Source organism: Odocoileus virginianus, chromosome 11 (genome assembly GCF_023699985.2).
Source record: "Odocoileus virginianus isolate 20LAN1187 ecotype Illinois chromosome 11, Ovbor_1.2, whole genome shotgun sequence".
Classification (NCBI taxonomy): domain Eukaryota; kingdom Metazoa; phylum Chordata; class Mammalia; order Artiodactyla; family Cervidae; genus Odocoileus; species Odocoileus virginianus.
Window position 1 is genome coordinate 44,067,837 of NC_069684.1, and position 24,000 is coordinate 44,091,836.

A 24,000-nucleotide genomic window follows, 5' to 3' on the forward strand; every position below is an offset into this window, starting at 1 on the left:
AAGTGCTGGACAATTATTTTTTACTTTACATTGTGTAAAGTCTAGATTAAACCATATAGCAGCAGTTCTCAAGCTTTTTGCCTTTAGGAACACTTTATGGTCTAAAAAATTACTGAGAACCCAAAAGTACTTTGGTTTATGTGGATTATATCTGTCAACACTTAACCGTCTTAGGAATTAAAAGAGACATCTAGAAAATATTTATTTATTTTTAAATAACAACAATCTCATTTCATCTTAAAATTGACAGTATATTTTTACAAAACTATGTTTTTCAAAACAAAAGTGAGAATGACATGGTTTTACATTTTTTGCAAATCTTTTCTGTCCAATTTAATGGAACTAAGCTGGATTCTTATATCTGCTTCCTTGTTTGATTTGTTATGCTTTGGTTGAGTTATATGAAGAAAATCTGACCCCATATGTAAATGCACTTTAGCATAATAGCATTTTTTATTTAATTTTAATTTTTCTTCTTTTATATTACACCAAAATTCAGTAAGTAGTAGTTTCTTAAAAGTTGTAATATAGGATATGAAACCATATCAATTGATTTTTATACTCTGTATAACATTACAGTCTACTGGCTCATATTGTATTTTGGTGTGCATCTTTTACTCATTCATAATTTTATAACATTGGTGCAGATCATTTGAAAAATGTGGACTTATTGAGTTGCGCTTATCTTTCAATTGTTGACACATTTCATTATACAATACTTTAAAAAATCACAGTCTTGCCAGCAAAGTCTTTTAAGTATTGGGAAGGTGTCAAGGGGCAGATATAAGATTTCCAAAATTCTAATTTTCTCTGGAAAGCTTGAATTTTGCCTCTGGCAACAAATGCTGTTAGGTTTTTTTTTTTCCTTAGAAATAACAAACAATCTCTGTTCATTTTAGAGAAGCCCTTTGCTAAATACTTAAATTTGAATTTCCATGGTGAGACTGACCTTTTTTTTAGTACTATCAGTATTTCTTAAACAGTTTGGTGATATTGTGTTGATTTGTTGCCAGCAGCTTTACTTATTATTAGCACAAATTGTCCTTTTTTGGGTTATCGGTACCAGTGTCAGCACAGTATGAAAAGCAGATAAAGTCTAAACACTATTATGAAAATAATTTTAAATATTACCCCCCAAAAGGGCCTTGGGAATAGGATTAATTTTTATAGACATAGGACTTCCTTCCAAAATTTGGGAGTGGGGAAGGAGTAAAAAGATAGGACTTAAACGCTTGATCATGCTTCACTCATGCTGCTTCTCAGCCAGACTTGAGAAGGGTGCTAGAAAGAACAAAACTAAAGTTTGTTTACTGAAATCATTCTACCTTAGCTAGTATATATTTAGTAGTGGTGTGGTACCTCCTTTGAAAGATGATTTGGAAAGCAGGAATGGGTACTAAGAAGCAAAACTCAAATTTTGCAGGACGTACTCAGAGGAGAATTTGATTGTGTTACATAATGAATTGAGGGAAATTATTCAGTAGAGGTTCTTATCCTCTTTATATACCTCTATTTTGTCCAGACAGATTATTCTCTAATAAACACTACCATAAAAACACCAAATTCATTTTATTATATTTTGCAGAGATTCTGAAAAGCTTCCTTCTTGTAAAAAGCCAGATCCCCTGTCTCCAGTCAAAGATAACATCCAGCTAACTCCAGAAGAAGAGGATATATTTAACAATTCTGAATGTATGCGTGTTCAGAGAGCACTATTCCAGTAAACGCAAGCAGCTGGGAGACTGTTGCCTGCAAGAGAATCTCTATCAATTTCAAGTCCTGTTTGGAAATGAGGCCATTCTGAAAGATTTGTTCTTAGATCTATGCTATTTATTTTAAATAGAACACAATTTTTTATAATAATTGTGTAACTGTTCTTGTTTGGCTTTTTATATTTTTGTAAGAAGCTAACTAGAGAAATAACTTTGGAAAATCTACGACTTCCCCTGTGGTCCAGAGGCTAAGACTCCTTGCACCCAATGCAGAGGACCTGGGTTCGACCCCTGATCAAGGAACTAGATCCCACTTGCCACAGCCAAGGGTTCTCATGCTGCAACTAAGACCCAGTGCAGCCAAAATAAATAGTTTTAAAACAAAAAGCTATTCTAAAGATTTCTATAATGTTGTCAAATACAAAGATGGTAAATGGAAAACCACAATTCTAATCACTTTATACTGCAAGAAATTACTATACTTTTCCATGCTTTCATTTTTTTTTACCTGCCTTTCCTGTCTTTCAGGGTTGAATTGGAAATACAGTTGCTGGGATGGGACGGGTAGTTGGAAGAGTTAAAGATCATTGCATAAATGGGACAGGGCTCTGTTATCCCTGAAGAGTTTGGTAGGTTACAGATTGACAGTGAAGGAAAATTGCCTTCAGCATCATATGAAAGGAATTACTTCTTATATCATTCAGTCTTAAACTTCCAAAATAGCCTGTTTCTCTTATATATCTTTTTTGAAGAGTAGGCTAAAAATTCCTTAACTTATCTTAAAACTTATGTTCTAGGTGTGATGTAAGATATTACTACTAAAGCTACAGAATCTATGATTTGTCCATACTCTGCAAAGAAATATATGGGAACCAAACCAGGTATGCAAGTGAAGATCTGAAGTAAGGAAGTGAAGTGACAATCTGACAGGAAGTAAAACAATTATAGAAGTGTCTGAGATATAGAGGATAAATGAAAGGGATTCAGAGCAGTTTAATTTTTAAATGAGACTTAGTAGAGGACTTGGATAAAGAGTCCAAGTAGAAAAAAACAATGTTTTAAGAAACAGCATAAAAGTTTTAAATGGAGACAATTTTTTTCTCAAAATCTGGAAAAGGCTATACAAAGAACAAAAGCAAAATTGAACTTTCTGTGAATGTTTCCTATTACAGAACAAATTAAGAAAGGAAAGATGGCAACAGTGCTGTAGTTTTTCAGTCTCCGAACCCCCACATAACCGCAACTGGACGACAAAGTCAAAATACCAATGAATGACATTACAACAAATTCAGATGGCATCATATATTTAAATCCCAACATGTGAGTAGGTGAAGAAGACGAGCCACCGACAGCCACAAGACTGCAAGGTGGTACTGACATCTATTTGGGAGAAGCAGAGAATGGCAATAGGGCATCTAATGGACATGAGCATAGAACTTACATAGAATAATTGTTGAAACACAGAGCAGACCAAGTTGCAAACAGCATTTAAAATTGTTATGCCATCCAATGGTAAGTGAGTGCAAGAGGCCTGCACTTATATCTGGAGGACTGAAGCAATGTAGTCCATATGAACTTTTGAAATGATTTACTGTATTTGCCAAGGCTCTCTTCTAGGGGAACAGGGTCCCCCACAGAAGAGAAACTGCTGGCAAGTAAAACAAAAGCTTGGGTGGGAAAGAGACAATAGACACAAAGGCAGAGGAATAGTTGACCAAGAAATCTCAGCAGAATCGTGTCTGTTTTTGAACACTGAAAAAGCAACAACAGCAGCAAAATGGCTGAGGTTTGAGAAGCTCCCATGAGCCATGCCTGCTCAAAGTTTAGGAAAATTATTTTTTATTTAAAAAAAAAACTATAGAAAAATGTTTAGGTCAGTCCTTTACAAAACTGATTTAAAGAGTCAAGCAGTATAACATCTCTACAAATAATGAAAATCTACCAGAAAAGCCCACTGAGCAGATCAAAACCAATGTGTTCAAAAATGTGCTAAAAGTTGAGGAAATGCTATGGAATATGAAGGAAATTTAGAACTGGAAAAACTCAGAGGGAAAAAAAAAAGGCAAGCTCAGGAAAGTGTTAGAAATAAAAATTTCAGAAATTAAAGCTAGAAGGAGCACAAGCAAATAATCATTCAGATAGATGATGCCTTAAATAGGTAAAAAAAAAACAAAATGGAAAAAACACCTTAAAAGATTAGCAAGTCACAGATATTGAAGATGGAGCAGAAGGTCCAATATACAGACAATAAGAATTTCTGAAGAAAAAACAACCTATAATTTCAGAAAAATTTTAAATTTTAAGATTTGAAACAATATTTTTTAAATGCACTCTTAACACCCAGGATTATTGATCCAAAACAACTAACACCATGACGTAAGTGACAAGTTAAAGAAGGAAAAATCCTCTGGGCCGGCAAGGACAGCAAGTGACGTGTAAGAAAAATAATAATCATGAGATTTTTCCACAATTATTCTTTATACCTGAAGAAAATTGAGTAATGTGTTAAAGATACTCAAGGGAAAATGTAAGCAAAGGATTTTATATTCAACAATATCAACTTTCAATTTTAAAGAACACAAACTTATCTATCAAACAAGAATTTGGAAACTTGCTCACTTAAGCTCTTCCTGAGAAATCAGAAAATAACCAAAATAACTGGAGAAATAGCATGATAAAGATTGATGATGACCATCAAACATAGTGACTTGTACAACTAAAAATGAGAGCTAAAAGGGAATTATGATATGCAATGACTGTGTGCCCAGATGATATAGATAGTATAGCTACAGAGAAGAGACCATATGCAAAACATGGTTTAGCTTGAAGTAATCTGATAATTGTTATTTTAGGACTGTTGTGTATATAATGTGGGATAGGGTAAATGAATATTTGTGGGATATTTTAATTCATCCCCAATTTTCTTGAGAACCAAGATTCTTCCCCACCCCCAAGATTCTTAATGTCTAGGAAAAAGGAGATTAAGACAAAATACAGAACAGCTTAATTTTTTAAAATGTAGTTATAAACTTGAGTTGGAAGTACTGGTAAACTTATGAAAATGTATATACACACATACTATATACATGCATATACATATATGTGGATGTGTACATACATATACCCACACATACTAAAGACACCCAGAAAAAAGTAACCAATCCTGTACCAATGAGCATCCCTATCACTAGTCTTACTACACCATTTTTTACTGAAAGAAATGAGAGCTTCTTGGAAAAGTATTCTGGAAAAGACATATAAAAGGCAAGCCTGGGATATCTTGTTAAACAGAAGCCTTTAGTGAATAATATGTAATTTCAAAAATGATTAAGGAGACACTTGAAGAGGACCCCACTCTCCAAACATGGGAGAATTTGATCTTGAAAAGATAGGAACTGTCCTTTATTTGATCCCATCATAAACATATTTTTAAAAATTGATCACCTTCAGAAGACTACAGAGTATCAATGCATTATCTTGAATATGGGAAAGTAAAAGAAATATCAGATATTTCCCCTATCTTTATACTCTATACTTTATACTACAGGCAAGAATACTGGAGTGGGTTGCCATTTCCTTCTCCAGGGTATCTTCCCAACTCAGGAATCAAACCTGGGCCTCCTGCATTGCTGGCAGATTCTTTACCAACTGAACTACAAGGGATGCCCATCTTTATACTGTACCAGTGGGTAACCAAGCAGAAGATAAATCTCTTTTTAGTGCTCTAACAATGAAAAAGAGATATCACTGTTTTGCAACCCCCAGTGGATTAATGGATTTAGGCTTAGAGTGTCGGCTGCTGTTAACATTGTAACTAGACATTTCATTTCTCTTAATGAAAGAACTCAGCATCCTCTAGTCTTGCCAGGGGATTGGAGATGAGACATCATTCCTCTGGATCCAACTGCAGAATTGCAGGAAATACAGAGGACAGAAGAAATAGGGAACTGCAACCTGAGTGTGCAATTAGCAAAATTCAGACAGCAAGAAATTACAGATTAAATGCCCTTGGATTCTCAACAGATAAATTATAAGGAAAGGGAGAGGAAAATTCCACATTAAAAAACGGACAAAACTAAATTAAATTACTTAGGGATGCCCACTCTGGTGATTAGACAATAGAGAAATAAAAGAAAGTGATAACTATAAATTTTAGGGTGATGATTACAGGGAGTTCAGTAGTGTCCAACTCTTTGTGACCCCATGGACTATAGAGTTCATGGAATTCTCCAGGCCAGAATACTGGAGTGGATAGCCTTCCCCTTCTCCAGGGGATCTTCCCAGCCCAGGGATTAAACCCAGGTTTCCCACATTATGACAAGGTTTGCTTATAATAGCTTATTAGGGTATCGATATCAGAAAGTAAAATGTTGGCCTTCTAATTTATTAGGCCATTTACTTGTTTTGTGTGGCCCTTCATGTTTTCTGTTTTTTTCATTTATGTAAATATTTTAAAAATGTTTACAATGTTGTGTTGGTTTCTGCCATACAATGATAATTTTTTAAAATCGTATTATTTTAATAGTATTCCATCAAAGTGAAAATATAATTGATTGTAAGAGGCATCATTAATTTCTGGACTGTTGGGGAAAAAACTCCATCAAAGTTAAGGTGCACGACTGTTCTCAAAAATGTTAAAATATGTACCTTATACTGGAGGACCTGCCACAATTCAGTGATATACATCCTGTGCCTTGTGAACGAAATCAAGCAACTATCCTCATTTCCAAAAGTTAACTGGACAATGGGCATCAGACAACCTCTGTTCTTGAAAGACATGAAGCACAACTGAGGGAAAGGTGAGGTACAAGGCTGAAAAGATGAAATAAAGTGAAAACAAACTGGGCTCAGTCTTACTTCCCTATGTAGGTCCCATTTTCTCTTCTTTTGGGATTCCAGCTGCACCTATTAGAATGCTAAAAAAAGAGTCCTCACACAGCTATTAGTGCTGTTACTGTTTTTCAGTTTGGGTAATTTCTATGAACCCATTTTCTAGTTAACCAGTTCTTTCCCTGACTTCATCTGGGTTATTCTGCTTTCTGTTTTTATGTCTATTTCTAATTTACAGTTTCCATCTCTTCTGACATTTCCCCCAACCTGCTCATGCACATATGGTCCATATTTTACACAAGGCATATTAACTATAGTTATTTTAAATACTTTGTCTGATATTTCTAGTATCTGGGTCATCTCTGAGTCTGGTTCTGTATCTTGTGTCTTGAAAGTGTTTCATTTTCCTTGTTTTGTATGTGTGTATCATGTTTTCTGATTGACTTGTATGCCATACATCAATATAGGAAAGTAGTGACCGAAGTAAATAATACACTTGGAAATGAGCATGCATCTTCCACTAGGGGTTGGAATAAGGCATTGTAAAACCTACTCAGGAGTTTAACTGGCTTGGGTTTATTATTGCTATAGCAATAAAGTCCTCTAGTGTGGTGTTAGGGTTTTTAGTTTTGTTTTTCAGTGTCCCTGCTGTATCTTCAGTTTTTAGCCTTCTTCACGCACTTATGTCTCAGAAGGGGTCTATCTTGAACCCCTTGCCCCTCTTCATCAGTAGACGGTCGTTTATTGTTGCTTGTTTAATGACCAGATGCAGCCTGTACTGTGCTGTGTTTAGTCGCTCAGTCGTGTCTGACTCTTTCTGACCCCATGGACTGTAGCCCACCAGGCTCCTCTGTCCATAGGATTCTCCAGGCAAGAGTACTGGAGTGGGTTGCCATGTCCTCCTCCAGGAGATCTTCCCAACCTAGAGATCAAACCCAGGTCTGTCGCGTTGTAGATGCATTCTTCTATGATCTGAGTCACCAGGGAAGCCCAAGAATCCTGGAGTGTGTAGCCTAACCCTTCTCCAGGGGATCTTCCTGACCCAGGAGTCAAACTGGGCCCTGTTGCATTGCAGGTGGATTCTTTATCAGCTGAACTACCAGGGAAGCCCAAGAATCCTGGAGTGTGTAGCCTAACCCTTCTCCAGGGGATCTTCCTGACCCAGGAGTCACACTGGGCCCTGTTGCATTGCAGGTGGATTCTTTACCAGCTGAGCTGCCAGGGAAGCCCAGATGCAGCCTGAGGGTAATGTAAAACTATATCAATGACATTTGACTTTATAATCCACTGCACAATCAGTATTATCCACCTTTGTTTCTCAATCCCCAGCAAGTTCCTAGCAATATGATCAGTGTTTCAAGTTCTTATTAAATTATTTCTGGCTACCAGGCACTGCATATTGTAAAGGAACTGAGGTCTTTATAAATACATGTCAGCGTTTAATACTTGTTGACTCATGGCTTAGCAGAGGCAGAAGAATAATTGAATGCCAGATAGGGATCAGAAGACTTGATATATATTAATAATTCTGATTTTCCCAAAACTCTTAAGTGACCTTGGGTAAACTATTGAACCTTTGTTATCTTCTCTTTTTTTCCCATAGAACAAACATTACAGCTCCAAAATTCTGTGAACCAAACAGTAAATTCTGATTTATCCCTGGTTGCTCAGATGGTAAAGATTCTGCCTGCAATGCAGGAGACCCAGGTTCTAGCCCTGGGTTGGGAAGATCCCCTGGAGAAGGGAATGGCTACTCACTCTAGTATTCATGCCTGAAGAATTCCATGGACCAAAGAGCCTGGCGAGCTACAGTCCATGTGGTTGTAAAGAGCCAGACAGGACTGAGCGACTAACACAAACATTTTAAAGTTTATTCCAAAGGCTCCACAAGAGGGCAGCTCCTCCACACTGCTTAATGTCTGAAAAGAATTCCACAAGTCTTTAAGTCTTCAAAAATTCACCCTTGCATACAATATTTTACTTTTGTTTCTTTTAATTGTACAAGTCGGGCACAAATATAGTCACACTTATGAAAAAAGTTCCAGCATTACAGACTAACTTCAAGTCTCTTAATTAGTACCCGCAATCCTAATTTTCCCTGCTGTCAGGCTGTGGGTATTTTATTTTTTATGAAGTTTTATTTTTTGTGACTTCTTTAAAACAGTCTCTGAAACTAACTTGTTTTAATCCACATAGGATTTAAATATCTTTTCCTAATATAGATAGATTGCTGCTGCTGCTAAGTCACTTCAGTCGTGTCCGACTCTGTGTGACCCCATAGACAGCAGCCCACCAGGCTCCCCCGTCCCTGGGATTCTCCAGGCAAGAACAGTGGAGTGGGTTGCCATTTCCTTCTCCATAAATAGATTAGTTTGCCTTTAATTATTCTCTTTAACTCCATAAAATGCATGTCATGATTAACTTATTTCTTAATGACATTTAGATGTTTTCAGTATTTAAACAATGTTGCATCAAAAATTTCTATACTGCATTTTGAAAAAACGTGAAAATTCTTCCTCTCAAGATTTCATAGTAATTAAGATTTGAAAGCTAATTTGTTCAACCCAAAGAGGAATGTTTTAGTAATTTTACTAGCCACAAAAATATGTAACAGGAAAGATATTACAGAAAAGGAGCTAGAAGAGGAGAAACACTTGACAGCCTTCCTTGGAAAGTTTACTCCATTTCATGATATAAATCATTCTGGATGCCGTTACTGTGAGGGTGCTTTACAGATACGTTTTTGTTGTAGAGAAGATTAGACCCAGGCAACAAATGGCCCAATTAGCACAGAACAGAGACAAGGAATCCTCAAGTGTGGCTGCCCAGTGAGGGTAGGTCCTGTGTCTTGCTTACCTCTTCGTCTTCTCCACTGTGAGGGACATGTCTGACAGGAATAAGCCAGAGCTGTTTATGTGTCATATACAGAAAAAGAAAAATGTGTCTGGTGTTAGTGCATGTGTACATTACTTCAGTTGTGCCAGATTCCTTGCAGCCCCATGGACTGTAACCCGCCAGGTCCCTCTGCCCATGTGTTTCCCCTGGCAAGAATACTGGAGTGGGTCTCTACTTTCCCCTTCAGGGGAACCTTCCCAGCCCAGGGAATGAATGAACCCACGTCTCTTGTGTCTCCTGCACCGTCAGGCAGGTTCTTTTCCACTAGCGTCATCTGGGAAGGCCCTAGAGGTATTAACGGGATATAAGTTGTACTTACAGCAAATATTCCCAGAGAAATAGACAGGTTCTTCTTTGGAACTTTTTTAGAACTTGGAACCTGATTGTCCTTGAATGGGAGGGTGAAATGAAGACAGGTAAAGAGGCAGTGGGATGACAGGTGTTGTCAGGAGTATGTGTATTGTGTGTGTGTGCTCAGTCCTGTCCTACTTTTTGTGACCCCATGGACTGTAGCCCATCAGGCTGTTCTGTCCATGGGATTTCCCAGGCAAGAATACTGGAGTGGGTTGCCATTTCCTCCTCTAAGGGAACTTCCCAACTCAGATCAAAGCAGCATTTCTAGCATCTTCTGCATTAGCAGGCAGAGTTCTCTACCACTGTGCCAACCCATACATTAGAATAAATAAGAGTTGCAGAAGCAAGAATTTGCCTAGAATCTTAAAAAAAAAAAAATGGGCTTGGTACTCCCTCTGTGGCTGATCTCATCAAGGCCTGACACCTCCCTAACCTGGTTTTCAAACTGTGGTCCAAACTCATATTAGGCTTATTTTCCCCTTTCTACTTCCCTGTGTCTATGGGATGCTCTGATGTCAGAAAAGTTTTATTTAATTTTTTTCCCATAAGACACAAACACCTGAAAATTTGAAGGAGACCAAATTTGGTCTCATTAAAGGAGACCAAAGATTTTGCAATGGATTTTTGGATCTGTGGGGCAGGACCTTAAATCATTTACACTTACCCCCATAGGACCTGGAGGCAGCCTACTCACCTTTATTCTGGGATGCCATCTTTTGATTTCTGAAGAGACCATCTGTGATGGTATTGGGCACTAAAGGAAGAAATAGTCTTTGGAGGTATTGAAGGGGTATTCTTCATTTATAGACTTAAAGTGTTTAATACCTACATTTGGAGGTATTGAGGGGGTATTCTTCATTTTGATTTGAACTTTGAAGATTTGTACACTGGAATGACAGTGTCTGGCCCTTTAAGAACTGCGCAGATGAGGAGGTTGCCAGAGAAATGTTTAAGAAAATATTTCCCTTAGAGCACAATATTTTCTACTCACAACTTTTCAACTTAAAATTCAAGAGCACATTAACAGCATGGTTTTTGTATTGTTCAAATTCTACCACCTGTGCAATCCAGAGCATGTTACTTTGTTTCTCTGAGCTTCAGTTCTCTTTTTCAGAAGAAATGAGAAAATATAGGTAGTAATTAGCAAGTATAGTGTCAAACATGATGTGTGCTTCCTGCCCATTCCAATGAGGGAAGTAGTGATGTTGAAGACATTTGTGATCTTGATAAACCAAGTCTGTTGTCCAGATTGACCTTGTCTTTTTCAAATACCATTACCCCTCTGATCCTCAAGCTGTTCATCAATTAAATGGTGACAACATTAACTTATACTTTTTGAGTTATATGTACAAGTCATTGTTGTAAGTGTTTTCATATATTAACTAATTCATTTGATGCTCACAGTCCCCCAAGGTAGATATTATTTTTATTTTGCACACAGGGTAACTGAGGCAGAGAGAAAGGTTGGTTGTGTCAATTGCCACAAGGTCACACAGCTAGTAGGTAAAAGATCCAGAGTTCAGCCCCAAGTGGTATGTTTTTTGCTTCTTGTTGTTTTGGTCACTAAGTTGTATCTGACTCTTTGCGACCCCATGGATGTAGCCCACCAGGCTCCTCTGATCTTGGGATTTCCTAGGCAAGAATATTGGAGTGGGTTGCCATTTACTTTTCCAAGTATGTATGTATATATACATATATACCAAATAGTATGCATGCTATTTTTGTGGAATATTAAAATGTAAAATTAATAAAGGACATAGTAATTGCTTGGAATATAATCACTATGTTAGAGAAAGTAGTGATTATGATAGAGGCCTCTCTATAGGTATGGTCATATGATTAATGTTCATCAATAGAATATGAGTGAACACTGAGATATTACCACGTTAAACACTTTAAGTCTGAGAAGGCTGAGTGTAAGTGTCTTTTACACCTATTTTTCTCATCTGAACTTGTGGAAACAAAGGACCTTGAGACGGCAGGATTTCGGTGGACAGCAGCATGTGCACCTGAATTTCTTCTGAAGGAATGCAAACAGGGAGTCTCCTACCTGGATTGGAGTGCAATGTGGGTGAAAATCAGCCTTTTTTATCTTTATCTGTTAAAGTCAGGGGGCTTCCTTGGTAGCTCAGCAGTAAAGAATCTGCCTGTAATGCCAGAGATGTGAGTTTGATCCCTGGGTCAGGAAGACCCTCTGGAGAAGGAACTGGCAACCCACTCCAGGATTCTTGCCTGGGAAATCCCATGGACAGAGGAGCCTGGGGGACTACAGTCCATGGGATGGCAAAGAGTTCAACTTGACTTAGCTTGTGGACTTGACTAAATTGTGTTCCACTCTTTGCGACCCCATAAACTGCAGCACAACAGGCTTCCCTGTCTTTCACTATCTCCCAGGGTTTGCTCGAACTCATATCCATTGAGTCAGTGATGCTATCTAACCATCTCATCTTTTGCAAACCCCTTATCCTCTTGTTCAATCTTTCCCAGCATCAGGGTATTTTTCCAATGAGTCAGCTCTTCACATCAGGGGGCCAGCGTATCAGTCCTCCAAATGAATATTCAGGACTAATTTCCTTTAGGATTGAATGGTTTGATCTCTTTATATTCCAAGGGACTCTCAAGAGTCTTCTCCAGCACTACAATTCAAAGGCAGCAATTCTTCAGTTCTCAGTCTTCTTTATGGTCCAGCTCTAACATTCATACATGACTACTGGACGACTGGAAAAACCATAGCTTTGACCTTTTTGGCAAAGTGATGTCTCTGATTTTTAACCATTAAATGTTAATAATGATTCTTTTTCTCAAGTGTAAGTATCTAGGAAAGAAAAATATCATAAAGTTAACATGAAATATGTAAGATTCTTTCTTCTTGAGCAATAAAAAGGCATTTTGAAAGCCCAGAGCTTAAGAAATTGGTTAGATGATATTTAGTGGAGATGGGAAAGAAGGCAAAACCAAGAAAGGGGGGAAAAAAAGGGTCCCAAGGCAATCATGTTTCTGTGGAAGACTGTCAGGCCATAACTGGATGCCAGCACCTCTAGTCATTGCCCCAACCTACTCCCATGCCTGCATAGAGTCCGGGAAGGACATTGTCTATGGAGGAATGGCCCTAGGATCTACAAGCCTTCTAAGACACCCTTCTGACCAGTGAGGCCAAGTTCCCTTTCCTCCCTGTGGACTCAAGGACTCAGAGTGAGTCCAGCAACTTTATGAAGTCCTAGTTTCCTATTGTTCTTTAGTCATTAAGTCACTTCTGACTCTGGTGACTCCATGAACTGTATCCTGCCAGGCTTCTCTGTGGAATTTTTCAGATAAGAATACTAGAGTGGGGTGGCATTTCCTTCTCCAGGGGATCTTCCTGACCCAGAGATTGAACCTGTGTCTCCTGCATTGGCAGGTGGATTTTTTACCAGGGAAGCCTACCTAGCTTCCGAGGCAGGAGAAAAGGCAAAAAAAAAGTTTTAATGGAGAAGTTTTAAGTACTGAAAGTCTTTCATTTGTGTCCAACTCTTTGTGACCCCAGGGACTATACGGTCCATGGAATTCTCTAGGCCAGAATGCTGGAGTGGGTAGCTGTCTCTTCTCCAGGGGATCTTCCTAACCCAGGGATTGAACGCAGATCTCTCACATTGCAGGTGGATTCTTTACCAGCTGAACCACAAAGGAAGCCCATAAAAAAGCAGAATAACCTACTTTTCTTTGTGTCCCTCAACAAACCTAGAGAATGTTTGATTTTCTCTATGTCGTCATCACTAGGCTGAAGACTTCAATGTCCAGTGTCCTGCATGGAACAGAACCAGGGATGACCAGTGAAAATCATGGTACCTTCAGAGACAGTGGAAGAAATCCAAATGGTCCTATTTATTCTCAGGACATATCTGAATAAAATGGCGGGACCACTGTGCTCCTGGATGTAACATAAGGAGGTGATCAGCATCAAATGCGGAAGCTGAATCACTGGAACCAGGTGAAACACCCTGATCTGAGAATAAGGAGAACTGGGTCCATCTGTCCATTTGACCACTGCGTCAGTTTCCATGGATCTCAGTTTCATCATCTTTTAAATGCAACATCCTGAGAATAATAATCAGTGTTCTACACACATTCCTAGACCTGTAAAACAATGAACAAAATATGTTGGAAATACTACTTTGCTACACATCTGGATTTTAATGCTGGTTTTACATATTTTTATCTGGACAAATTGTTCAACCTTTTGGGAATACCTATTAATATTTCTTACTTGAAAAATAGCAATATATTTCAGGATAAGGTGAATCACTCTTCAATTTGCTTAATTACTGTAATATTACAATGTCCTCACATGAAACTGTTTCTATCCATAACTTAGCTTAGGCTCATAGGACCATTTATAGGGAGGACCAGTGCTTTTTGCTTTAGTCACTGTCGTGTCGGGCTCTTTGCCACCCCATGGACTGTAGCCTGCCAGGCTCCTCTGTCTATGGAATCTTCCAGGCAAGAATATTGGTGTGGGTTGCCATTTCCTTCTCCAGGGGATGTCCCTGATCCAGGGATCGAACCTGCATCTCCTGCAATGTCAGGCAGATTTTTACCTCTGAGCCACCAGGGAAGCCTCAATGACCAATGAATGACATTGTAAATTTTAATTTCTTTAGCAAAAGCAAAATTTTTTAAATAGTAGCGAGCAAAGTGACTTTCTCGAACCAGCAACCAGGTGCCTGTTTCATTTCCTTTCTCAGAACTGACCTCTTCCTGCCCAGGGAGGGGGAATGGGGAGAAGGGAGGGTTGGAGAAGGCTGATGTCACACAGCCCTACATAAAAGCCTCCTTTGGGCTCCTGCCGGCAGTTTGGAAGCAGCTGGAAGGATGAATTAGGTCCTGGTGGTGAGATTTTTTTTTTCCAGGCAGACGCAGACACAACTGTTGAGCAAAATGCAGACTCCACAGAAAAGTCCAAGCCTCAGACCTTTCAAGCAGAGGAAGAGTTTAGGTAAAGCTCTCAGAATAGCTGTCTGGATTTTGGCCCTCGAGACAGCAAGAGAAGGTACAGACTTGTATATGCTGATGTGCTCATTTAATCTTAAATGTTCACAGCAACCAGAAGAGAGGAAGTTGCTGGAATCAGAGTGAAGTTCCCAGGCAAGATCCCGGTAAGACTCCATTGTCCTGGGGAGTGGAGGTGGGGTGAGGGCTGGCATTAGGGGGAGAGGGGCTGCGACCCTATTCTTTGAAAAACCCAAACCCAGCCAATGACCTCCTTCTCTCTAGTCCAAGTTCCTAAGACATGGAAAGCTGAGGTGTATCCCTTGACATTTGCTTCAGAGGAGATTCAGGTTGAAACCCTTGATAGGTGATAGTGGAGCGCTACCCCAGGGAGAAGTTCCTGCCCCGGCTGGACAAGACCAAGTTCCTGGTCCCACAGGAACTGACCATGACGCAGTTTCTCAGCGTCATTCGGTAGGTACCAAAGCGCCCGTGGGGATGCGTGTTGTGTGGTCTTGGGCTTTTGGATCAATGAGAGATGGGATGTGGCAGAGAGCAAAGGAGAATGATTGTGCCTCCCCTTTCTCTTCAACTATGCCGTGTGTGTGTGTGTGTGTGTGTGTGTGTGTGTCTGTCTGTCTGTCTGTCTGTCCTGCATCTTCGTTGCTGTGTGGGCTTTTCTCTAGTTGTGGCTGGCTGAGGCTACTCTCTAGTTCTGGCGCATGGGCTTCTCATTGTGGTGGCTTCTCCTGTTGCGGAGCACGACTCTAGGGTGTGTGGGCTTCAGTGGTTGCATCACGTGGGCTCCGCAATTGTGGCTGCCGGGCTCAGTACCTGTGGTGTGGGGGCTTAGTTGCTCTGCGACTTGTGGGATCTTCCCAGACCAGGGCTCAAAGAACCTGCATCCCCTGCGTTGGCAGGCGGACTCCTGGACTCTTTACCACTGAGCCACCAGGGGAGCCCCAACTATACCTTTAAAAAGGGTGATCTCATGAGTAACCAATTTTAAAACGATGTCAAATATTTTGCTACAGCCCTAAAATAAGAGAGCACTCCCAATATTGATGTATCAGCTATTTTTTCCTTTGTTTACACATTTTACTGGTACTGTGTTTTAATTTCTGCCATCAAATTTCTCTAAGAATTTTTCAAAGGAACCTTTAGAAACTGGTCCAAAGCCCTGTTTTCAGCTATTTTAAAAGCCCGATGACAGCATTTTATGTCTAAATATTTTCCCCCTTGTGGCTGGGAGGGAATTTGGGGTAGGAAACTGCACTGTCCACCTGCTGAATCACTGAGCAGGAGAACCACACCTTGTGCACATCCTTCTTTCTTCCATTCAGAACAAGGGAATGTGTAGAGCAAAATCAGTGTTGCTGACTTTGAAGCTTAAGGGATTGAAGTTGTCATCTGCCAGCTGGACTCAATGAAAAATGATATGAAACCAAAAATAGCTGACTAGGGGCTCCATAACCATGGCTGGTGTGTGAGTCTCCCTGTGCTGGAAACAACCTCTCAAAAGTTTTGGCTGATGCAGACAGTTTCATCTGAGAATTTATTATGATTTTTTAAAAAACGAACTCTTTCAGAAGACCCTGCATTCTTCTCAGACCTACTTAAGGGTTAGGTTAATCCATGGAAATTGGAGCAACTCGAGGAAAACCACAGTGAGGTATAGACCCCTCCTCTGTCAGCCTACAGGCAGCTGGGGCACAGTGTGGCTTCACCAAAAAGTGAGTTTTGACCAACTTCGTCCTTTTTTCCATACAGGTACACCTCCAGTTGTCATACACTGTTCATCCTTCAACCTAATAATTTTGAATCTTTGTGTGAATGTTATTCACTCAGTTGTATCCAACTCTTAGTGTCCCCTTGGCCTGTAGCTCACCAGGTTCCTCTGTCCATGGGATTTCCCAGACAAGAATACTGGAGTGGGTTACCATTTCTTTCTCCAGGGGATCTCCCCAACCCAGGGATCGAACCCAGTCTCCTGCATTGCGAGCAGATTCTTTACCATCTGAGCCACAAGGGAAGCCCTCAAATCTTTACATTAAGTTATAATGGGTGCTTAATATGAATATGTTTAGATGGCTTGAATCTTAACATTAAGCCATTAAACACACTGATATTAAGCACCCATTATGTATTGTGCACTGTGCTGGGTACTGCACAAAGAGCAATGAAAAATACAGACCAAAAGTCCTACACTAAACAACATTCAAACTAGAGTTTTTGCTCTTGGAGACTCCTCACCCTTAATAAAATGAGACCCTGGTGGAAGAAGAAAGGAGATGAAGGTGCAATGTGGGAATATAGAAGCCCCATCTTCAGATCTATTCTTTCCATGTAGAATAGGCATTTGCTCAGCACACGAGAGCAGTGTAATGGTCAGGGTTTGGTCTTTGGATTATCCAGTATTAGTTAATCAGATTCTGAAACTACTTCCTCTCCCACCCACCACATAAATTTGGCTCCTCCTAGCTAAGATTAGGGGTATAATGTCTGTGCCTCTAATGTCTGGGTGGAGGGTGGTCAGACAGGGCAAGCCGTTGCCAACAGATTCATCTTGCTCTGCTACTAAACCAATTCAGAACTCCTATGAATCTAGCCAAACATGGCTGTTCCTCTGCATCCACAACCCAAGGGGAGGGATTTATACTTTTGCATAGTCATGCTTTTCCAAACGGGCTTCCCTGGCGGCTCAGACAGTGAAGCATCTGCGTGCACTGCAGGAGACCTGGGTTCGATCCCTGCCCAGGTTGCTGAGTGGTAAAGACTATGCCTGCCAATGCAGTGTGGATCCAGAAGATTCCCTGGAGGAGGAAATGGCAACCCACTCCAGTATTCTTGCCTGGAGAATCCCCATGGACACAGGAACCTGGGAGCTATAATCCATGGGGTCGCAAAGAGTAGGACACAACTTAGCAACTAAACAACAACAACCTTTTTCAAATGTCACCCCAAAGCTGCTTAACTGACTTGTCAATATACACAGCATTATGTGTTTTCTTTGCACCACTCAGGAAATTCTTAACTTAAAATTCATAGCAAACTGAGGCATATTTACTTAGCATTTTTGAGCTAACAATATTTTTTCTAGTTTTTGATAAGATGGTCTCACAATCTGAGCTCATCCATGAGTTAGAAGACATTTCAAATCTCCAGAAAAATGAACAATCTTTTAGCCAGTCTCTAATAAATTTATCTTATTTACTGCAGAGAGACAGAGCACTATGATATGCAGATTCTTTGATTTCTTTTATTATTATATTTTTAATTGTGATAAAATATTATTTTAATCATTTGTAAGTGAACAGATCAATGGCCTTAAATACATTCACATTGTTGTGCAACCATTACCAGTATCCATCTCATCTTCCCAAAGGAAAACTCTGTCCCTATTAAAAACTGATTTTCCAATCCTCTCCTTCTCCTAATCCCTGAAAACCAGCATTCTACCTTCTATCTCTATGAATTTGACTGCTAGATACCTCATGTAAGTGGGATCATATGGTATCCTTTTGTGAATGACTTATTTCACTGAACATACAGTCCTTAAAATTCATCCATGTTGTAGCATTTACTTGTCAGAATTTCCTTCCTTTTTAAGGGTGATTAATACTCCATTTATGGATGGACCATGTTTTGTTTATCTATTCATGTGTTGATGGACACTTGGGTTGCTTTCATCAGATTCTTTAGCCTCTGTGCCTCAGTTTATCAGTTATTAGGGAATGAAATGGAACAAAGACTGAAGTTGTATATAAAAAAGTTAAGTAGGGACTTTTCACTTTCCTTGTGGTCAGTAATTAATGATCTGCGTGCCAAGCAGGGGACGCAGGTTTGACCCCTGTTCTGGGAACTAAGATCCCACATGCCTTGGGGCAACTAAGCCTGTGCAACCCAGCTGCTGAAACCTTAGTGCCCTAGAGCCAGTGCTCTACAACAAGAGAAATCACCTTAATGAGAAGCCCATGAACAGCAACTAGAGAGTGGCCCCTGCTTGCCACAACTGGAGAAAGCCTGCACACAGTAACAAAAACCCAGTACAGACAAAAATAAAGAAATAAAAATTTTCCCAAAAAAAGTAATGACCAGATATAAATTTGTGTTTTAATAGTCACTAGTATAAGCAAGCAAATAGATATAGATGACACTTTGAAAAACTCTGGGCAGCAGCAGGAGTGGAAGTTAGACTGCCTGTGCATCTAGAGTAATGTGTCAGGCAAGTTCTACCTGCTTCACGGTCCCACAGATGCCTGGGCTGCTTCCAAGTTCTACTAAACCAAAATCTGTGGGATGGAGTCCACTTTCAACCGGACTCTCCTAGGTAACTCTAAAGTTTGAGGGTAATAGCCCTGGAGTAGGGAGGTGGGGGCATCTTGGGTATATATGCTTACACTGGCCAAATAAAGATGAGGAAGGCTGTGGGTCAGCAATCATTCCCTTCCGGGTTAACTTTTTCCGTTCTGGGCTAACTTTTTCCCTTCCTGCCCCCTGCATACCCTCTTCCTCAACCCAGGAGCCGCATGGTCCTAGGGGCCACTGAAGCCTTTTACTTGCTGGTGAACAACAAGAGCCTGGGAAGTATGAATGTGACCATGGCAGAGATCTACAGGGACTACAAGGACGAGGATGGCTTTGTGTACATGACCTATGCCTCCCAGGAGATGTTTGGCTGCTTGGGGTCAGCAGCCCCTGAGGATGGGAGCAGCTTTGGGGAGGACAGGCCCTGCCATCCTCTCTAGCACGTGTCCTCTAACCATTGTGTTCACAGTGCAGGAGGCACAGACTGTTTTCTGTGTGTGCCCTGATGATCCGGGGGCAAAGCCCCCTGCAATGATCAGCACCAACCATGACAATGAGGCAAGACCTGCGTGTTTCCTTTTTTGTGCTCACCCTCTTTGGTGGCTCTTGAGAATTTTGGAAATAGTCTTTTCTGAGAAAGAAGTAGTTAACTTTTGCAATGAGTTGGGGAGGTATTTTAAATGTTTCCTGTGATGGAGGCCAAGCTGGAGGCCCTGGAGGTATGTGATCTGTCTTGATGGGCAGGAGTCCCGAGTACGCTTGGGTGTGGAGGTCCTGTGACCTCAGATGGTCCCCATGGAGCCTGGTGCAGCCATCCTGAACTGCCTCATTTGGGGATGGTGGGGGTGGCGGGGGAAATGACTGCAGAGGGGAAGTGGCGTTATCTATGTCATTAAAGAGATTATTGTTATTTCCACAGCATTCACTTGACTTGATTATTTCCCCTCACATTCTTTTAGTCTGTCTGTGCCCCTCACAGATTTATGCCAAAGTGGTGACTGCTCTGTTTCAAATAATTTAAATGGTTAGTTTTCCTTGCAGTAGAAGTTTGTGAGTGCCGTTTCTTTGGAGCACCTGAGCTGATTGCCAGCATGCCCATGGCTGAGAAGGTGCTGAGAGCAGTGCCAACAACAGTGTATTTTGTGAGTGCACACGAAGGGGGACGGGTGACAATAGAGAGCACACTTCTTGGTGGACCCCCCCGCAGAGGAGTACTCAGCGGCTACTTTGACAGCAGGAGCCTGCCCATCCTGCCCACCTCACACCGCAGCTTAGAAGCGGATCTGGGGCTTTTATACCAACAACTGAGGAGCAGACCCTGCCCCTGACAGGGCTGTGACAACCACAGAGCAAAGAGAAGGCCCCAACCAATATCCCGGGAAGGCTTGGATCACCACAACACCAATTATGTCCGCTACCCAGGGGATAAGGGCCAGCAAACACCGAGGAAGGATGTGGTAGGCATCCATAGTAAAAACAGACTTTGCATCAAAAATACTAGACTCACACAGGCTACACAGGGACACTCACATAGAAGCAGTCTCAGACTCTTTCACTGACTTCCTGTTGCCAAATGTCTGATAAGGAAGAGTTTCTTGCTTCTTCAGGCATCATAGGGCTTCCAAGTCCAGGCTCCACTACTCTTTAAGTCTATTCCTGCCTTCTCTCCCTGTTATTGTCTCTAAATGTGTGTGACCTGCTCTTCAACACAGAGGACCCTGCTTCTCAGACATCTCCCCCACCCACTCAAACTCCCAGGCGCCCAGGGTCTGAGTATGTCATGCCATGAGTCTAAGTCACTTGAGACTAGCAGGGAGGAGGATATTTCTCTCTCTATCCATCTTTAAGTTCTCACAGTTGGACTAATAATTAAATTAAATTAACAGGAGAAAAATAAACTAATTTGTGCACCCACACATCCATACAAATGGGACCTAAGAAGTATGTAAGAAGTGGCCAATGCAGGCAGAGTTTATACTTTTTAGATATAAGCAATACATTTCTGAGGAATGGACAGGATAATGAAACTTGGGCTTTGGGTGCCCAGTTAGTGAAGAATCTAAAGGGTTTGGGCTTGGGATGGTAAATGAAAAGAGTACAAGGTTTGTTTATATAGGCTTCTCAACACCAAATGCCCTATCTCTGGTGATAAGGGTGCCCTTCTACCTTCAGACGCACGGAGCACACCTTTTACAGAGGAGATTTATTCTCTGCTTTCAAAGAGACAGAAAGGAGGCTCAGAGTGTCTCTCTTGCATTGGCTGTTTCTTAAAATGACTTCAATTCAAAGTAATCAATATGCCCTTGTGACTTACTAGTGGGCAGCCTGCCCTGGGCCCCAACAACGTCTAGAATCATAGGCGATAAGACCACTCCGCTTTTTCTTCTCATCCCTTGGAAAAGTGTCCTATTTATATTTCATCTCTTTCCATCCTCCTTCCAGCTCAAGTAGGATAAACTCCATGGGTACAATTTGAGCAGGTACATAACTCAGCGTTATACAAGGAGAGGGCCTCCCTGGTGTCTCAGCAGTAAAGAACCCACCTGCCAGTGCAGGAGACCCGGGTTCAATCCCTGGATCAGGAAGATCCCCCGGAAAAGGAAATGGCAACCCACTCCAGTATTCTTGGATGGGAAATTCCACGAACAGAGAAGCCTGGCTGGCTACAGTCCATGTCACAAAGAGTTGGACACAATTTAGTGACCAAACAACAATGACATACCCTAACCTTGTAATCAGACAAACCTGGATTCAATGGCTAGGCCTGTCTCTGTTCTCAGCACAGTTACTTTCTCTCTCTGTGTTGATTTCTTTCTGTCAGAACTGTGAACGATACCCTGGGACAGCTGCATGGACATATGCCCTTGCGCTGAGAAGGGCCCCTTGGTTTACTGCCTTGCTGTTGCCATCTTGAAACTCTGAACTTTCTAACAGGAGCCATGCATTTTCATTTTGCACTGGGCCCTGCAAATTACACTGCCAGTTCTATCTAAACAATTGGGTTAATATGAAAAGAGCCACATGCAAGGAAGTGAGTTTGGTCAATTGTTACAGAGTACTTACCATGACCTAGATTCATGAGAAGATTCATGATATCTCATTTCACAGACAGATGGTAACTTCTATTAGCACATCATGTGTGAAGGGCCAGACTGCTCTTTCCATCTGTGCCACCTTGGGAAATCTCAGTGCCTCAGATACCCTCAGGGTCATCATTTATAAGACGTAGATAATAAAAGTATTTACCCTGTGGGGCTTGGGAGAGGATTAAATGAGGTGATATATGAATCATTCCTTAAACAGTACTTAGCATATAGCAAGTTATTCATATTCTTATTGTATATTTAAAATTATTTTGTTTAAAGCTGTGTTTTAGTTTAAATATTGTATGTTAATACAGAGTAATTGTAGGTACCATAGAAATAAACAATTGACCAAAAAAGAGATACAAATGGCCAATAAAAATTTGAAAAGACGTTTCATATTTCACATGGCTAAAGGAATACAAAGTAAGTTAGTTATGGGATGGTTATTTTTCACTCATCTCACTTGGGAAGATTTTTTAAGTGATAATACTCCATATTAGCCAGATTATGGGAGATAGGTACTCTGGAGCATTGCTGATGAGGAATACAAATGTGTTCACAATTTTAGGACAATATGGCTGTGTTTACCTAAGTTTTATGTCAACAATCCCAATCCAAGGAAATGCAATACTTGCAGAGGTAGTAAAAATATATTCACTCATATCCCTGATCCCGGAAGATCCTACATGCCACGGAGAAGCTAAGCTCATGTGCCACAACTATCGAACCTGTCCTCTGGAGCCCAGGGATCACAACTAAAAAGCCCATGTGCCTCAACTACTGAAGCCCAATGCTCTGGAGTCCATGCTCAACAAGATAAGCCACTGCAATGAGAAACTCATGCACTGCAACTAGAGAGCAACCCCCCCTCTACGAAAGTAGAGACAAGCCTATGCAGCAATGAAGACCTAGCACAGCCAAAAACAAACAAACAAATAAATAAAATTTTTTTTTTTAAAAAGGAAGTGATACTGAAGCAGAGACCTGAAGGAGGGTGTGCTGGCTCCCTCTATGGGAAGGTCCTTCAGTGCAGCCAAAAAAGACAAAGAGGGCCCAGCGGGAATGCAGGGCTCTTCAGGGCCCTTCAGCAGGGAAGGCAGTGTAACAAACAGATGACTATTAATAAAGGGGTAAAAGAGTGCTTTCTTGTCATCTGTACACTGGAATATTATATGAAGCTGAAAAAAGTGAGAAGACCTGCTCGTACATATCTGGAAATGTGTTTGTGACACATGTAGTGGAAATAAAATTACATAGCGCAATGTATTAGTAATCTTATTCTGATAAAAATATGGAAATGTGTGTATGATGTTTTGTGTAAACATTTGGGAAGATCTTGAGATAGAAAACCAAGTATTATGGATGGTTGTAGCAAGGAGATTAGAGAGCTGAATATTGGTCCAAAGGGTAAAAGAGAGTGTGACAAATCAGTGGATTTACAGTGTAATTCTCAAAGTTTCTTAAGTTTTCTGCTTCTCTCCAGAGAAACTGGAAGGTGCTAATCATATATTTGCAAGGATCTTCTTGTTGTGAAATTATTTCCCTTGTAAATAGTCCTGCAGGGAAAGAATATCCAGATCACACTGATGACTTATGTGCCTTTAATTAGTGCATTGTTTTGTGTTGTGATTTTCACATCATTTGGCCTGTTGCAATCCCACCAGTGGGTGATAGATTCCCCATTGACAGCTCACAGATACTTGATCCAAGGACAGGCCCAGGAGCAGGCGCTCCCCACCCATTCCAGGCTACCTGGGCAGACTATGGGCATCCTGAGGCCCCTCCAAGGCAACACTACCCACCCTCTTAGGCTAAGGCCAAGGTTAGATACAATATGATGCATGAAACAG

At 40.7% G+C, this 24,000-nt stretch overlaps 2 protein-coding genes across 2 annotated transcripts in view; both read left to right on the forward strand.

Annotated features, from left to right (window-relative positions):
- Positions 1-2,153, forward strand: part of EXO1 (exonuclease 1) — a 38,065-nt gene extending 35,912 nt beyond the window's left edge. Inside the window, exon 15 of the mRNA XM_070474361.1 lies at positions 1,586-2,153. Coding sequence (XP_070330462.1) covers positions 1,586-1,724 — 139 coding nt within the window. The 3' untranslated portion in view covers positions 1,725-2,153. The remainder of the gene's footprint in view (positions 1-1,585) is intronic.
- Positions 2,154-14,616: 12,463 nt separating this feature from the next.
- MAP1LC3C (microtubule associated protein 1 light chain 3 gamma) lies at positions 14,617-19,985 on the forward strand. Its single transcript, XM_020870005.2, has 4 exons — positions 14,617-14,763; positions 14,868-14,923; positions 15,124-15,230; positions 19,279-19,985. The coding sequence occupies exons 1-4, from the start codon at positions 14,706-14,708 to the stop codon at positions 19,502-19,504; spliced, it is 447 nt and encodes a 148-aa protein (XP_020725664.1). The 5' UTR covers positions 14,617-14,705; the 3' UTR covers positions 19,505-19,985.
- The last annotated feature ends 4,015 nt before the right edge of the window (positions 19,986-24,000 follow it).

Bases quoted from the DNA above. Each gene is read 5' to 3' on its own strand.
- MAP1LC3C (XM_020870005.2), top strand. From the start codon at position 14,706: ATGCAGACTCCACAGAAAAGTCCAAGCCTCAGACCTTTCAAGCAGAGG. The intron at 14,764-14,867 runs GTAAAGCTCTCA...AAATGTTCACAG, and splicing joins CAAGCAGAGGAAGAGTTTAG to CAACCAGAAGAGAGGAAGTT. The intron at 14,924-15,123 runs GTAAGACTCCAT...AACCCTTGATAG, and splicing joins AGTTCCCAGGCAAGATCCCG to GTGATAGTGGAGCGCTACCC.